The sequence below is a fragment of the Lonchura striata genome, chromosome 18 (assembly GCF_050655825.1).
Source record: "Lonchura striata isolate lonStrDom1 chromosome 18, ASM5065582v1, whole genome shotgun sequence".
Classification (NCBI taxonomy): Eukaryota; Metazoa; Chordata; class Aves; order Passeriformes; family Estrildidae; genus Lonchura; species Lonchura striata.
Genome location: NC_140720.1, coordinates 8257434 through 8275793, shown reverse-complemented (window position 1 = coordinate 8275793; position 18360 = coordinate 8257434). Strand labels below are relative to the sequence as shown.

Below are 18360 nucleotides of genomic sequence, written 5' to 3'. Positions count from 1 at the left end.
CTACAGATTTTTGTTTGTGAGTCCTGCCTCTGTGGCTACTTTGATGCAGAAGCTCCCAGATTTAAATGCTAGGCCACAGATCAATTCAGGACCAGACATGACCCCACCATCAACTCCTCCTTTTACAAGAGCAAACACTGGAGTTTTAAGTGCTGAACTGCAAGGGAGACGTTTGGACTTGCAGGAAGTACAGAGTTCACAGCACTGCTCCCTCAGTGCTCATCAAAGGCAGCAGTCCCAAAGGACTCATCCCAGGAGTGCCATATGGAAAACACTGCCATAAGATACTGGTAACAACAAAGTGGGGTAAACACCTGCATTTCTGGGCAGAAGCATGAGCACTTTCTTTCAAATCACAGATTGCAGTGAGGTCCTGTGGGCACCAGATCACTGACAGCAAATCAACAGGGAAGAACAGGCAGGTGTCCATGAGAGGGCTACAGCAGTGAACTGCTAAATAAAGGTTCTCATGGGCATTTCATATTTTTAATACAAACACATTGAGTATGTACAGCACACAGGATATCCTGCATATAGAAATGTTCATGTGTCATACTGCACCCAGAGTACAGAACTACTGAACACAAACAGGCAGGAAGTTTGTCCCTCCTGTCCCCAACAGTGTGACACAGCCCAGAGCTCAGGCAGGAGCTGCAGCTCTTCCTGCTCTCATAGCCCTTCCCAGCCCTGCCAAACCCACCGTGGTCTCAAACTGCAGCAGGTCTGCTCCTCAGGAGCTGCTTGCACACACCCAGCTCTGCAAGTGCAGCTTGGCTCTGATCTGTTCTTCCTGTTCCTCAACTGCATGGTTTTGTGATGAACATTTACTGGAAACTAATCTTGGACTTCAGACTCATTTGCATTGATGGTTCAATCCAAAACTATAACAGTGTTGAACAGAATATAAATTCTCTTTCAAATACCATCTACCACACACACTCTCCCCACCTATCAGAGACAACCTGAAACAGCAAATTCTGTCCAGCCAGAGTCCAGCAATGCTGCTTCAGCTGCACTTTCACAGAACTAAAAATAATCCTGCTGCAGTTTTCATTCTCTGTGTCAGTTTTAAGAATAGAGGAAGCAGTTCTGTGTTGTTCTTGGAAGCAGCCCAGGTAACATCAGCACAGAACTAAACATAGGAGTGTCTCAAAGACTCCCAGAGGAGAAGATGGCAGTGGAGCTGGCACCAGCCATGCTGCTGCACCACAGAGTGCTGCAAACAGGAGTGTCTGAGAACACCACTGAGCAAGGCACAATCAGGCTTTTCTCTCTTGTCTGACTGCTGCCTGTCTGGGGCAAAGCAAGGCACCCACAGATGTATAAATCCTCTCCAACATGGGGAAAGCAGACAGATAAATAAAACACACAGAATGAAAGGCAGCAAAAATAATAGGGACTTGAACTGAAAAGTAAAGTCTGCTTAGACACTGAGCTGGTTCCAATGGACTCATCAAGAGCTACAGAAGTAATAAGAGGAAAGCTGCACAACATCTACTACAGTCACACAGTGCCTGGAAAGAGAAACTGCCACTGCACAGGCACTGCAGGCAGTTAGCACAAAAAGGCAGCAAACCCAGAGGTAATCTAAAAAGGTTCCTGAAACACTTGCACACCTGCTCGAGACTTTACACAGGAGTTACTGGTTTGGCACAGTGTCAGTCAAGATAAGGGCAGCCACAAAGGAACGTGGCTGTAGCAGGTCACAAAGGACAAGTGCAGTGTGGCAGGCTGGGGAAGAGGAAGAGCAGGAAGGGCAGGAATTGTTAAACACCTATCCTGACACTTGGAACATGGAGCATTTGGAAAAGGAGGCAGAGCCAGTCTGGTAAACAAACACTGTAATACTGAGTGAGGGTAGCTGGGGGCACTGGGGTAACCTGCTGCGGGTGAGCACCAGGGGAAAGAGCCTGGGACCCAAATGAAAGGGGCAGGCAAGAAGAGCCACCATGAGCTCCTGGCAAGGGGCAGCTCCAGGTTTTCAAAACGATGCCCTGCTAAGTCATCAACTGCTAATAAGGCATTTTTCAAATGCCCTTAAGTAAACCTTTCCAGCCTTTCATCAGCTGCAAGTGCTCTTCCTGCCACAAACCAGGAAGCGAGCACCCCAGGGTGAAGAAGCCGTTCACAGGAGGTGTCAGTTCATTAATAAAAAACCTCAACATTCACATCTTTGCTTTGGAAAGTTACGCTCAAAGAGAGAGCAGCTAATTTTCCGGTCCAAACAGAAACAGCAAGACACCTTTCCACCCAGCTGCCTTAGCATAGGGCTTCCTCTGAAGAACAACAAAGAAAGAGCAGGCAGTAAATTCCAGTTTACAGTGAAAGCAAACCCCTGATGGGTATCAGAAGGCATTTTAAAAGGCTGTACTTTCTTTTTGCCTGTGCCTAAAGGCAAAAAATCCTAAGGACAAAATGAGCAGTTGCTTCTTCCTTTGCCCCGGAGAGCACAGGAGCTTTTAAGTGCACTAAGGGCTCCTCTGGAGCTGACCCCTGCCCTGGCCATCCCAGCCTCATAGCTGGAGCCAGGTAAAAAGGGGATGATTGCAACCTTCTGCTTTGGGGTGGTATCAGGGTTCTCCAGAGTTGTGATCTATGGGATGGCTGTTAGAGGAAAAACAGTGCAGGACACTTCCTTTGTGCATGTGATTTTATTTTCTAAAGGCAATGAATGTGCTGAAGTGTGGACTAGATGGGAACACAAAAAGATGTGTGAATTTCTCCACTCATAGTAAATATTCTACATGTTAAATTACTGCTTAGCTTGCCTGAAAACATTAGGAAAAGGGAACCTGAGACAGATCTTGCAAATGCCCAGGGTTAGGGGCTGGTTTGGCTCTTCAGGAAGGAAACAAGAGGCAGCTCAGAGGCAGGAGTTGAGGAGTAACAGAATCTCTAGACTCTTCTTTGCCTTGTCCTTTCAATTGACCCTCCAGAGTTTGACAGGGGTAAATAAGTTGTAAAATACCCAGGAGTTTATTTAAATCCATAGCCTTGCCTGGCTCATGGCAAATAGAGTTCCTTGCCTTTCTCAGGGGTTGCAGGAGCATTTTCAGGCTGATAGGTAGGAAAAGTGTGGTTATTTTCTGATTTTTTTCTCCCACAACATGAAGTTGTTCCCAAGCAACACCACCTACCCATGTCTGCTTCCTGCAGCCCACCTCCATCCTCATACAAATTCGCCACTGAGCTCTCTTCCTAAAATTCCAATCTTGTTCTTTTACACCTAGAACCATTTAAAATTACCTTAGAAGTTTATCAGCCATCTCACACTCTCTGCTACCTGATGAAAGACAGAGGTCTTGCAGCTTCTTTCCAGAGAAACAAAGAATTAGATCCCAGAATGTGTACAGAGAAATGGACACAAAATATTGTATTTAAGTCCTCTTATATTTTTTCATAGCCATTACACAACCATAGTAGCATATTTATTTGTTGTACCAGCAAATGTTGATGTAATATGTGCCAAATATTTCTTTAATAATACAGGAACACAAATATTCCCTGCTTTCCAGAGCAAAGTGGGTTGAATCATCCTCCATCCTCTGTGGATTCAGTCCCTTGCAGAATAAGGGATTCTCATGAAAACTGCTGTACACTTGAGTGTAACTGCCTTTGCAAAGACTGTTTAAGTAAATAAGTGAACAGAATACAAAATATTTGCTTCAAGTCTCAATTCTCATAGACTGCAGATCCATCCCTCTGATTCAGAGTGGTTGAAAACCCCTGCAGACTGTTTCCCTCTTTCCAGGCTGCACTCACTAGGCTCCTTTTATAACACCTTTACTCAATTGCTTTTTAGATCTGAACAGTTGGAGGTGGGAAACTGGGCAGCAAAATGTTCTTCCTTTTTCTGACAGCTATTTTGCATTCCTTAGCAGAAAAAGAAGGCAGTTTTTAATTTAACAATGACACTTTGCAGGTGACTAATCTACTTCAAGGATTACACCTCCTGAAATGTAAGCATTATTCACAGGTTCAAAAACACAAAATAAGGAGTACCAAATATATTTGCATTTATTATTGTAAGTTGGATTCTTGTTTAGGGTAAGTCACAATATGGCACAAAGTGGGGTTCTGGGTCTGATCAGAGAGGATGACAGTCATCATATACATGACAAACACACACTTTCTTCAGATACCATTTCATACAGCAGCCTAGTGTTAGAGAGTGATTTATTCTTGTTCTAAAGCAAACCACCCATCAGGATGCTACAGCTCCTATACACCTGCAGCTGCTGACTTAGTGCACAGACTGCCTGAAATGGCTCATCCCTGCTACAGAGTGACACAGATGGAACCAGCAGAGCCAACCCATCAGTCAGTCAGGGCAGAAACTTCCCTTTATTACCCCATCCTTGGTCCCAGTCTTGCTTTCTGTCTTGGTGCTCTCCTGGTTACTTTTTCTAAGAGATCAGACTCCCTGAGTCCAGGCAAGAATGTTTCTCTACTGACCCAGGCTAAATCGACCATCCCCCCTGACACATTCCTAGCCCATAGGATGAAGTTTTGAAAAAGACTCTGGACAGTCAGGACAGCTGGATTCTCTAATTCCTTCTACCACTGGTTTCTGCATGACAGTGGGAAAATCAGATACTCCTCTGTGCCTTAGTTTCTCATTCTTTGATGGGGCTACCAACTCCCCACCAACTGTTGTAATTGTGAAGATTATAACATTCACCAGCCCACATGAATGCTACTGGAAAGCTCAGGAAAAAGAAAAAGTATGTTGATATCTGCACAATTCAGGCAGCTCCACCAAGCAGACCATGCTCTGTGGGAACCACTGCCTTTAAACCTGGACATGCTGGGAAAAGCACCAGAAGGCATGAGGAACACAGCTATTAAACTTGGTTTGAATGCACCTGACATTAGCTTGGCAGCCTCAGCTTTAGCTGTTGGTGGTCTCAAATCAAGTGAAACAAGCAGAGTCTTCAGCACAGCAGTGCCCAAGTTAATGGAGCGAGCAGTAGGCAGCAACTGTCTCCTCCCTGCCCCATGCAGCCCAGGATGAAAGGCAGCCCAGACCTCCCGCTGCCCCTGGACAAAAGAACCCCCCAGCTGGGTAACTGGGTGCCTGCAGGGGCTCCAGTGTGGATGCTTTGAGGTTCGCTAACAGGGCCTGCAGATTCCCCCTGCAAAAAGACAGAGCTGCAGGAGCACAGAGCTCTGAGATGTGGCCAAAGCAGCGCTCGCCAGCCTGAATCACTGATGCACTTTGCTGTGCACAGGGTCCATTTTAATCCATGCAACAGCATCCACATTTTATACTCTCTGTAAAGCACGGAGTAAAGATGCCAACAGGCACAATCAACCTCTCTACATAGGTCATGCAAAGCCCAGCACTTTGCTTCTCCCCAGCAGCAGCCCAGCAGCAGGGAAAGAGGCAAATATTCCTGTGGAAACAGCCCAGTTTGGAATTGTACATTCCTCTGTCCGTCCCTTCAATCCTGTTTGGAGCAACAAATCCCCACCCATAGTTACCTGTCCCACCAGGCTGCTGGCAGGAAGAGACAGGATTTATGCAGTGTTTTGAAGCACTATACAATTATTAAGCTTTAATTACTGTAATTTAGCCAGTTGCATTACTCCTCCAAGTTAGTTCAGAGAGCAGCTAGGAGTCTGTATTTATCCTGGCTTCAACACACAGCAGAGCTTTATGCCAGTGCAGAGCTCCCTCCAAGGAATGCTAATGCCCCCCCTCCAGAGGCCAGCAATGCTCAGAAATCCACAGAACTTCAGTACATCTTTCATCCCCTTGATAGTTTCCTTCCCATCCCCACTTCTTCAGCTGAAGACTTTGGGAACCAAAGTGATGATCCAGCCTGGCAGGTACACTGCCGGACGGATCCCACAGGGATAAGGAGGTTCAACAGTTACAGATCAAAGCCTATAGAAGCAACAGACAAATTTAAGCCATGAAGCAGAGGGGCAGCAGAGCAGGAGTCAGCAGTTAAAATCCTGTGTGGATCTTCCTATTGGTCCTGGGGTTAAAACTGCAGTTTAAAACAGTTTCTTTCCCCCGTCACTGCCAAAAACAAGCTATTCCCTAGCTAAATCATCACTCTCTGTTTCATGTCCTGCCATAACCTCCTTCCCCCAAAACCTCAAAGCTCTTCATGCCCCATCACATCAGGCAGGATGCAGACTGGAGAGGGAGACAGGGAAAGCCATTTTGAAATTAAATGTTAAGGGAGAGGAACTTACTTTGCGACATTTGCCTTGGTGGGGGATCCAGAGATCAGCCTGTTTGAAGAGCATCTGGGCTAAATTCCTGCACCACTTCCCCAGCAACTTGCACTGCTGCTGCTCTCAAAAAATGACAGAGCAAAGAGGGAGAGGGAGAGGGAGCAAGATTGTGCAGAGCCCAGCGCTGCAGAGAATGAGACAGAAGCAGCAGAGTGAAGCACCAGTCTGCTGATTAATTCAGCCTGCTTCCAGTCACACTGCAGATCCAGCAAGGAGGCGGCGGATGGGGGTGGGGGATGAGGGAGGATGAGGGATGGAAATAGGGGGAGAAAAAAGCAGAGAGGGAAGAAAGTTTGCCCTGGATAGCACCAGATGTCTCTGAGAATAGTTCATTCATCAGATGGAGCCGACACAGTGAGGATCCCTGGGCTCACTTCCATATGCATGCACAGGAAGGAATGATGCTGACAGACAGGGGTCTGTGCAAAAGCAGATGGCAAATTAGGTAGGACAAAGTGCTATAAAATACACTACGGGAAGGAACACCTGAGTAGGCATGGAAAAATTGAGACCAAGAGACCCTGGAATACTAACTGCCCCACAGATGACTCCACAGCTTTGGAATCAAGCTCAATTAAAAAATATAAATATTTGTTATTTAAGCAAGTTGAGATGGTTAGAGGTCCCATCTGAAGTGTTCTCTCCCTCTTCTCTTTTTGATAAAGAATGCTGCAAAAGCCCCTCTCAGTATCCCATATTCATCCTGAGCCACACAATCTGAATTAAAAGGTGCACATAAATTCACCATAGCCATTCCTGGGGCTCCACATTTACCTGGGCATGGTAAACAGGAGGCAAAGGATAAGTGTAGACAGGGCAGGGCCGGGTGGAAAAACAAGGGAATAGAAAGGTGAAGAAGGAATGAGCCTTCTCTCTCATTCTAATCTGTTGCAGGGATGCACCTTTATAGGTGAGTTTTTATTTAGCTCCTACTTCAGTGCTGTCCTAATTCTGTCTGGGGCTTCCTAGTTCTGCAGAGCAATCACTAAAACAACTGCTTTCATTCCACACAGAAAGGGGTAAAGAACTGGCCCAGGCAAACATCACCTCAAGAGCTTGCCAAGGATTACAGCTGCCTGGTACCAGACAGGACAGGCACTGCCGAGGCTTCCAGTCTCAGCATATTGTGCAGCTCTGAAGACCATATACAGATGTTAGGACTCATCTACCCTACCTGGACAAACTCTTCACTTCCTTTCCTTTCCTTTTCTGAGGTTCAAATGCCTCATTAGGCACAGCCCATATTCTGCATTTTAAGCAAGAAGGGCAGAGATTAAGCAGCCTCAATATTCACAATAAATTCAACACAGGGTCTGGTTATCACCTGTGTATTGGCACTGAGTTACACATGGGTGTGTAATCTCACAAAGCACACAGAGCCAAAGCTGAAGGGAAGCAGACACTATGTAATTATTTAATGTAACTTCAGGAGAAAGCAGAAGAGAGAAAGAGGGAAAACATCCTTTATCCTTCTGTAGGGCATTTTGTTTCCTAGACAACAATTCTATACTGAAAAAAAAAAGAAAACATACTAATGGCCCAATTTTTCTTTCCTGCCTGCTAAGGAACTACTCATCTACTCCTTTCAACACCAAGGAAAAATGAGAGAAAAAATAAAAGATCAACAACAGGACTGGGTAAGAGCAGACAAACCCTCATACAACATGCTTGTAAGACCTCTTTTTTATTACAGTGCTTGCTGATTTGTTTCCCATGGCTTTGTACCTGTTGGAGACTTTGAATGAAAGTGAATAAAACAACTTGCTTGTGCAATACCAGGATCAATCCTTGTGCTTCATGCAGTTAAGAGATCCCAGCCTCAAAACTCCAACATTGGTCATGGACACAAATGGCATTGGATCAAATTGATACTTCTTGCTTACCCCACTGCTGAGAGACCTTGCTCTAAAGTGTTTTGTGTAGGGCAGTAATTTGTATTATCTAGCTTCCTTCTGATATCAACTGGTATCAGAAATTGCATCTGGATGTGCATTTGTGCATTAAATAATATAACGAAAGAGCAGAAGACAAAAACTTGGGATCTGAAGATAAAACTGGGACTTGAACTAGAAGGCTGAGTATAAAGGCAGGGACTGACCTATACAAAATATTCAGTGTAAATGAGAGACACCTGTGAAAAAAGGATCAGTTTGTGAAAAAGCACTTGGAAGAAGAGCTGAGCTTTTAGAGAACAGCAGGGAATAAACACAGACGTAGTCACTGGCAGGATGAGAAGTGGCAAAGGACTTGGGCTACTTTTCAGTCCAAAGGTAGGACTGTAGCTGTTGTTAGGCAACCTGGAACAAGGACCAACAGTGCTGGAGCTGGAGCAATGTGGAGCACAGACAGCACTGGCTTCCTGAACCTGTTTCCAGGCTCTGTCTGGCCAGGAGGCACAGTGCAGTATCCAGGCTGCAGCAATTACATTGGGACAATACAGCTCAGTTGTTATGGGTAACTGTGGAATGAATGATGTCAATAATTTTTATTAGTTGTGTGGTTGCAAATCCAGCCTCTGTCTAAAGCAACCCAAACTCAGAAGCCTCTCACTCTCCTGTGGTAATCAGTGCTGCTCTCTTGGTATGTGCTGAGAGGTCTTGGAGCAGAGATTCTGGAACCTTTCAGAAGGATTAAACTCACTTCAGAAATACACAGAAAATTAAGAAGTCTGAGGAGGAGAAAGAACAAGATATCAGCACATTTAATTTAAAAAGAACACTCTCTGCCTTTCTCTATGGTGTCTGGCTTCTGGCAAAAACTGGAAGGCAGCCTGCAGTACACCTGACACACTCTAATCCTCAGCCATTCCTGACATGGGAACTTACCAGCCAACTGGAGCCAGAGGACAAGTCTCTCAACTGAGTGACAGATGTCTGTGCTGCAGCAGTGCTCTGAGCACATCTCCTGTTCCAGGAGTACTAACTCTCCATCACACACGTACATTGCAGAGATTCCTTTCAGCCAGATTTGGGACTGATGTTTTCATGGGGGTTCATTTTATTTTTAGCGTTTTAAAATAAACCTAGCACATCAAACTTACTGCTGAGGTTACAAAGCAGGTTTGTTCCCTTATGTGTCCAAGTTCTTCACTTTGGGAAGGAAGATGGATTCCACCTTAGATGGGGTGGAACAAGGATCTGCAGTATTAAAAAAAAAAGAGCAAACTCCTTAGCACCAAATTACAGAATGGTTTGGATTGAAAGGAACCTTAAAGATCATCTAGCTCCAGGCCCCCTGCTAACAAGTATAAAATCATGGTCTTTCCTCAGAATCCAAACAAAGTTGTAAAATGCAGTTTTATATATCTCTGGGGTTTTTTTCATTCCTCTTTAAAAGACTGTGGTGATCTCTCACCTTCAGTTTTAATACCCATTCAGAAAGGAGGGAGAAAAAATTTCAAGAAGACAGGAGAGGAGGTTAGGACTTGAGAACACCATGATTCCCCCTGTAACCTCCTTGTCAGGACACTTTCCTAATAGGCCTTTTAAAGGTCTATTACAATGCTGTCCATGCTGCTGCCTGTCCAGCAATTTGATATGATCTTCCTGCACTGTACAATGGAGAATGTCATATGAGAAAGGTGAGCCAAATATAGTGACCTACAGTGAAAGTGTCCCCACTATGCCCTGCTCTCTTTGGTGTTCTCAGATCCTACACAGAACATACCCCTCCACACTGTGGTAATTGCATCATCTCTTAAAATGATCAATACCAGATTAGCCCATTATGTCATTAACAAGAGAACAAGTAGATAATTGTCTTCATTTGAATATTAACTCCATGGTAATAAAGCTATTTGATATAAAACTACATAGGTCAAACGTGACCTTTGAGCACTCCAGAAGCAAAAGGTTGGGGCAGGAGTCAGCCCAGGCTTTCCTGGTCTAGCACAGGTCAGAGCAGAAACCCAGCAAAGAAGCAGTTGAGCAGGTAAATGTCACAGCTGATGTGAAAAACTGACCTTACACTGCTGTAGTATCTTTTGGTCTAGGTGAATCCCTAACAGGTATTTTGCACTAATGAACAAAACCATTTCTCACTGCTGCAAACAAAACAGGAAGGAAGGGATGCATGGAGAAAACAGAGACAGCCAACAAAAGCTCAGGTGTGGTGGGGAAAGGGACACCAGAGGGAAAAGCCAAGACTGTTCTCTCACCAGAGCTGGCTGAGACCCCAAGTTATCATCAGCAAAACTGAACTCAGACTACTTCATTGCTCTGGTTTATTTAAAAAATCTTTAAGTGAATTCAGCCTTTTAAGAAAAGCCAAGTTGAGGGTCCATGGGAATGGAGGCCCAGCTTAGATCTCAAAAGACACTGCAGGTGTGACAGAGGACACCCCACCTGTGTTGTTCCACCGTGGTGCCTCAGTCCCACCCTGTAAAAGATTTCCCTGCTGACACAGGGATGTGAAGGTGACACAACTCTCAACTTCAAAACTAACCATGGATTATACCACTATATAATAATGCCACCAGGTGAATCTTGACCCAAAATAATAAAGACATTTAAAAGGACTCATCACTTTAGTTCAGTGTGACTGTTATCAGCAAACCTACCTGACATTTCTCCTTGAGGTCCATGGCTGTGCAGTTTCTGTAAGCATGTCCAGCAAAAGGGGACTGCTCCTCAGGGGAGAAAGTCTCCTAGGTAGAGAGGAGCTTGGCTACATTTACCACATCACCATCTGCAGAAACAGAAGAGGAAGCAATCAAGTCTCCCACATTGCTTCCTTTAGGATAAGAAAGTGATGAAATTCACAAAATTCAAATTACAGAATTGGTTTTTAAAAGAAGCAGAACTAGGGAGATGAAAGTCCTTCTAATAGTGCATCAACCCACCCCATAACTCAGAAGTTGTTAGCTTAACTCTCCCCAAAATCTGACATCCAGAGACAAATTAAGTTCCCTGCAGTGCAGAGTAAGAGTATTACTGTAGTCCTGACAGGCTTTTGGGCAAGCCTCCAAATAAAGGCTGAAAAAGCTTGGATTCCACCAGGTGTTGGAGCAAGCTGTCACCTACAGCAAATTGTCTCATTACTCTTATCTACCAGGAGCTTTGTCCAGCTAGTCTACAACTGAGCCAGCAATAATGACTCTTCCATTTGCTGAATATCACATCCAACCTTTGACAAGGCTGTGCTGCTGGGCAGAGCATGGATCTGATCACCAGTAAGTAAAGCAGAAATTCTAAAACATTGCAAGATGACTATGGGACTATGGATCTAAGCCTTTTCTCTTTTCAGCAAAAGTGGAACTCTAACAGAATTTAGGAGCTTTAGAATTTACATCCTTCTAACTCACTTTCCTCTACTTCCCATGGCACAAATTTCTTCTCCTTCCACAAAATGTCTTTTCTGGTGTGCATTGCTCCAGAGGTCTCTCTTACATATAAACACAACATGATACTATAAGATTACACTATGATTGTCTTGGGAAAGTCTTTCTGTTGGCTAATAATTCCTGGTTCTATTTTTTAATATCACAAGGAAGTTCAGGGCTTGGATATATCCTTCTCCTAAATCCAAATAAAAAAAGAAGCAGCTAGATATGCAAATCAACCCAAACCACCCACACACCTCCTAAATACAAGGGGACTGGCCTTTGCCAGCTGAGATTTACTACCCTTGTTTATACAACTCTACCTTCTTCAAAGAAGGATTCTGGAGATTCCATCCTTGTGGCAGTCACCTACACCACAGCTCTGACAATGCTGTCTTAACTTCAAGGAAAACAAAAGGCATCCAAAAGCTTACTCAGAAAGCCACTCTGCCCCACTCTGCAGTTAGGTAACAGTATTTTCACTCCTGCAGGCAATCCTGCATCTGCATTCTGGGGGAGAAGGAGCGGACATTCAATATTCAGAGTGCTGGTTATCAAAGGCCTGCCTGCAGAAACACAACCAGCACCTTCAAGTGCCATTTTTTGGCTGCCAGGCTGGTCAGCATGAGCCACTGGTCTGGACTCTGCTCTACTTTTCTGTTCTGTGACCCTTTCAATGTGCACACAATGAGGGAATAAAGTTATTTTCAGTCACTTCATATCCCTGCCAGGCCAATTAGCAACTACAAAGAGAATATCAGACAAAGTTACTGGAGTGAAGCTGACAAAGAGCTCCCAGCAAAGGGCTGGGAGTGGGAAAGAAGAAAAAGTACTTTTGTGTGCTTGCACACAGCAGTTTAGAGCCTTAGTATCTTGCCTTTAATTTGAGAGTGACTCTTGTATAAGGAAAGGCAAGACAAGATGATTATAAGGATAAAATGGTCACTAACAATAAAAGGACTAAGATAAATCCATGATCCTTCTTTTTAATCCCCTCCAAGATAAGATTTATTAGTTGATCTACTGATGCTCTCACTTGTTCAAATAAAACTAAGAGCCTGAATTTCTCTCTGGATCTGGATTTCAAAAGCATCCAGCAGGGGTGGGTGGCTATGGCTACAGGGCAGGAGGCTGAGCTGGGCAGGAGACAGGATTTCTGCACTGCCCTCAGTGACATTCTGCTCCTGGCAGCAAACTGAAATGTGATCCTGAATGCAAAACACGCCATTCCCTAAAGTTCACAGCACATCATCTGCATGCTTAGGAACACCACCCTGGAGTCCTTCAGTGCTAGGAAGCAGGAAACACACCAAGGGTGTTAAAAATACAAAGGATAGGCTGGAAAGAGTGAATATTTCCTGTTTAGAGAAATTCAAAAGCTGTAATGGACAACATAACAAGAGCTTGTGAAAATAATCACTGGCGCACAAAACACTGCTTCATCATCATAGATGTTCAGGGCTTCTCCAAAATTTGAACACACTGACCAGCCCAGAAACAGTTAAGTTTTTCTCACATGCCTAATTTAAGGTACCAGCAGTCGTAGACTGTAGACATTTCACACAGAGAAAGCAAGAAGGCAAGTCTTTCCTGTGCAAATCTGCATACAGAGCAAGGAGAATGTTTAATTTTCCAACTTTTAAAAAGGGTTTTCATTTAGAACCAAAAATTCCAAACACAGCTAACCCCAGATAGGTTAGGATGTCTTAGTATTGGGGTAACTGAAGCCAATAGCAAAAACAGGTTAGGATGAAAAATCAACCTTCCTCAATCTCTGCACCTGGACTGGCACTGGAGCCATTGAAGATGCAATTTGCATGCTGTCTTTTAAATGCAGAATCTATCAAAATAAAACTGCAATAATTTTGTCATTCCAACTAAACACCTCCCATGCATTACAGAGGTTTTGCAAACACTCGGGAAATAGGTTCACACACTGGGGCTCCAGCAACTTAATAAATTCTGGAGGTAGCCTGCAAATCTGCAGAGTTGTGCATCCACTCACTCCTGACTGCAAGATCTCTGTGTGCTCTCCTCCCAAACTCCTCTGTTTCAGGGACTCCTGCAATTCCCACTTCCATCCCTACCCTGATGCAGGGACACTCCACACTCTGGACCCACCCTAGTTTTGTGCCCTGCTATTCCATACTGGAATATCTGCTTCCTTCTGTCCTCCCGGTTCTTATCTCCGTTCTGTCTGCCCGGGCAATTAGTCACGTCGACATGTTACACTCTGCAGGACAGAAATGAATTGGGACTGCTTTGCTGGGACATGTTGGAGGGTGTCAAATATTCAGCAGCAGACAATCAGAGATGCCTGAAGCTGTGGCTGCTCTAATCAGACACCACATGCTCCCAGCACAGCCAATTTACCCCTTCCACTTTCCCAGCACACTGCATTCTCCTCAGGATTTTCAAGCCTAGAGCAGTTTGTGAAACTTGGGAATGGCTGGATGTGGTGTTCAAGTGTCATCATGTTGCATTCAGCCTGAAAAATATTTCCAAATCATTGGGCAAGAGTGAAACCCGGGATAGGGTTCACCAAATAATCCAATGCTAACTGCAAGGCAATTGTCTGGAAGTCCTGTATGCCAGACCCAGGCAATGGTTATCCCACAGCTTACAGGGAAAGGTCTGTAACCCACCTTAGAATATCTCTATTTTATACAATTGAGTGAATTCTGTGCCTGGGTTTGCCAAGTGTGTCTGATATCCTTTTTAAATTGGAAAATATATCCACATCCCCCTGCAACTTGTTTCAGTTTGGAAGTGCCCTGAACAAAGAGCAAGTCTTGCAGCCCAATCTGAGTATCAACAAGTGTTTGAAACATCCTTCTGGACAGCAGAACTTTGCAAGGGTCCATTCAACCTTTTCTTTTATCAGATCATCTCTTGAATAACAATGTCCTATACAGCCAATGTATTTATATAGTTAAAAATACTATGGCTCAGATTTTCCAAGGATTTCAAATCACTTAACCATCAGTATGAGACAGCATTGTTGAATTTTAATAAAAAACTGTACAGCATGATATATTACCTACCAAACCTATAAAGCAACTAGCAAAAAGAATGATCAAGTAATTATAGAACCTATAGACAGTTGAAAAGAAAAATGTGTTTCAGAAGCTGCTGTCTTTAGGGAGAAAAATAAATCAACCTAATGATACTGTTTTCCGTAAAGTGTTCAATCACTGATGCTTTCATGTTATTTACTGAAAATTCCCAACACAGATTAGTCTATGAAAAATGATGGGGAGTATGAACATTTCTTGCTGCCAAAAGTGAATTCCTCAAGAACAGAAGCCTGATCTGTCAACCAAGAATAGAAACACGGGGGAACAGATAATAACCAAAAAAAGCAGCTGCCTTGGAGAAAATGGCTTTGATTTGAGCTGATTGTTTTGATATCCACAGAACCATACGGTCTTCCTATTCATGAGGAGCTGATGTCTGCCTGATAATTTGCAACATGGGCACATTTGCTGATATATGGCCTTCCAAAGGTGCATCTAGTGATCCTGTCAATTGCTTTGAGACCCACTGAGAGCATGGAATAATTACAGCAAGGGAGCTGGCAGACACACTTCTTGGCTTCATTATCTGCCTGTGAAAAAAGACTTGTCAGAATTTGGGCCAGCTAAACATTCTCTGCCTCAATAACCCCAGACTGCAGATAGGAATATGCATATCTGCTTCAGAGGGAGACTGAAGTAAATTTATTAGTATCTGTGAAGTGAGATCCTCTGAAATAGTGTTGTGTATGTGCTAAGTATTATCAACTCAGTAGTGGTCACATACCTCATTTGAACCTGGCTGTGAAGAATCAGGAGCTGATTTCACACAGTCTCTGCTTCCCTTCCTAAATGACAGGAATCAGAGAGAGGTCTATTCTGCACTGAATCACAAACAGGATGAAACTTGAAATTAATTTAGAGTTTGTCATCCATTGACAACTGTGTCTCTTGGAGGTGAAATTACTTTTTGTTTAAACCTTACTTGCTGAGTTTTCCAATAAAAAATATCTGACTGTTTCCTACTTTCTCCAGCAAATTCAGGACTTGCACATTGGACTGTTTCAAAAGAGAGTCATTGCTCAAAATGAAACCTGAGCAACAAAGAGGGAGAAGGGGAGTAGGGAATTGCTTTGGCACACTTTTAAGTCAGAACTTTGCTTTACTTACGAGATTAAGATTGATAAAATAAGGTGTTCCACAAGTGAAAGAACACTTTTATTTTTGTTTTAGTTTCATTTTGATGAACTCAGAAGCAATTATCAAAACAAGTATGATCAAAATGATTATAAAGCTAGTTTAATCTACCTTACTGTTTCCACAGGTGCCGATACTATTTCAAATTAACGTATTGTAAATCTGAGAACTCTTTGCTGTGTTCCTTTGTCCTTACTTGGTTAAAAAGAAAAAAGAGTGTTTGGGAACTAAAGGATTGCTTTACTTTTTGTGCTTCAGGTAGGGCCTGCCATAGAAAGTCACAGCATGTAGAGAGTCTGTATCAAAGTGAAAAATGCAACAAAAGACACAATTCTGAAAGGTGGAAGGGCCCCTGCAGCTTCTGCAGAGACAAGATGTTGTGGCAAAATGTCTTGAAAAGAAATTTTTATAGCAAATCTATGGAAGAATTCACTGCAAAAGTGACAGCTGTCATTCATCATCAGGCTAATGTAACCAAGATTGTATAACTACCTCCATTTAAAATTAAATAATACTGAGATGTTAGAAAACCACAGAAATAAAATGGCACAAAAGAGTTAAAAAGCTTGTGCTGTATTTATAGGACCTTTCAACAAATCAATTTTTGCTAATATACACTGACTCAGACAAAAGCGCAGCTTTTCCTCGTAATTCTAGATTATAAATAAAAGTGTTGTATTCATAGTTTATAGTAAAAACAGGTTAGAAAGCATTCTTACACCAGTGTTTGCCATTTGGAGATACTTGATAAACACAGTGCCAATGGGAAGATGTTCTCTGGGAGTTTCCCAGAGCAGACTCAGCACCTTAAGGCCATTCAGACCAAGCTCAAACACCCATTCCAAGCACAGCACAGCCCTTACCTAGGAAAGGCACTTCACAGATTGTGTATTTTGCTGTTCTCACAAGCCCCACAAAAGTTTTATGATGAACACATGTAGGATGAGCCATGTCTAGAAATAGGGCAGTGAGCTGCCTTGCTCTACTGTGAAAGGAAAACAGGAGCTCTCTGCAGCTCATGAACAATCACAGAATAATGAGGTTGGAAGAGACCTCTAAGATCACCAAGTCCAACCCATGCCCTAACACCTCAACTAGACTATAACACCGAGTGCCATGTCCAATCTTTTTTTAAACACATCCAGAGATGGTGATTCCACCACCTCCCTGGGATGATAATTCCAGTACTTTATTATTCTTTTGGTGAAAATTTTTTTCCTAATATCCAACCTATACCTTCCCCCAGTCTTCACTCAAGAGCATCACAGAGATCCACAGTACACTATTTAATGTTCAAATACACACATTACCACAGATGTGAACCCCACCAATCCAAAGCATACCCTCCTCCCACAAATCTAAGTGCAGGACAACGCTGCCCAAGCAGGTCATTCTTTTTGGCCAACCCAACCCAACCCTTTTGGCCAAGCCCCCGTGGCCCCTGGCTCTGCTCCTGGCCAGTCCCAGCCAGCCACAGGGGGATATAAACCCTCCCAACCCACACCTTCTTAGGGTTGTGTCTCTGCTGGGGCAGGTTGGTCTGAATGATTGCAGTGGCTTCCAGCACCTAATTTGGGTAGGGCTCTGACAGATCAAAATGTAAACAGAGCTGTAATGTGAAGATTAGAGGACAAAGGCTTGCTTTCTTGCTTCCACCTGCAGCACCAATATTGATTTGCTTGGCGACCGAGGCTAGAAGCACTAATATCTTAATCCTCTCATCAGATAAAAAATGTTGGCAAGATGTTTGTTTAAAAGGTCATGGTTGAAAAGAATATTATGTATTTTTTTCCAATAAGCTTGACTAAAAGATAGAAAATATGAACCACTTCTCTAAAGCATAAAGCACCATGTAGCTATTTCTATGTATGCCTATATTAGGCAGGGTTCTTGGAAAATAAATTTAGTTTGCTTGCTAGGGTATTCAAATTTTACTACATTTGAGCAAGCCCTGTAGATTAATGCAGTACAGCAGCTGTTGAGTAGCAGTTTGTTTACACAGAAACCTGCATTTTTAATTAACTTAAAAGTGTTTCATAGAGCTCATGTGTGTGTCTCATTGTGTGTGTCTCATTGTGTGTGAGCTGTCTGTTCAACTAGGAAGTTTATTCTACAATTGTCGGGGGAAATAATAGGATTTTAAAGAAGCAGTCCTTAGTAGCTTCCTTTTCTGAGAAAACATGAAGATATTGGGGCCTTGGTAGCTGCCTCAGGAAGATGGATGGGCGCTTATGATCTCTGATACTATCTTGGTAACTTTTAAGACTGGTAAGCCTAACTTAAGGAAACTCTTCCGTGGCACAAAATTTCCTGTGAAAACTCAGTGTTAAATGTGTAACTAAAACACTCTCCACTGCTTCATGGGTTTTCCCTTTCTCTCTATCTTCTGGGTAGATTGTATCATCTATGACAAATTTCTCATGCTTTATGTAATGGCATTTTTAAAGGGGATTTATTAGGCTTTTCCTTACCAGTAACAGCCTCTGTTATCCTGACAGGGAAAAGCTCCCAAGCGGACAAACAGAAAGAACTGTATGGAACACAGCTTTAGAGAATTGAAAGAGGTGGACGTCTGGGACA

The 18360-nt window shown here is 43.3% G+C and overlaps 1 protein-coding gene across 6 annotated transcripts in view; it reads right to left on the bottom strand.

Annotated features, from left to right (window-relative positions):
- Positions 1 to 18360, bottom strand: part of TMEM94 (transmembrane protein 94) — a 50058-nt gene that overhangs the window by 31051 nt on the left and 647 nt on the right. For 3 of the 6 annotated variants that reach the window (XM_021554377.4, XM_021554384.4, XM_085556867.1), the window contains exon 1: positions 6208 to 6408. In XM_021554377.4, coding sequence (XP_021410052.3) covers positions 6208 to 6261 — 54 coding nt within the window. In that variant the 5' untranslated portion in view covers positions 6262 to 6408. Of the gene's footprint in view, positions 1 to 6207; positions 6409 to 9289; positions 9387 to 10807; positions 10936 to 18360 lie in introns of those variants that run through there. The other 3 variants (XM_085556866.1, XM_085556869.1, XM_085556868.1) reach the window with 2 other exon arrangements.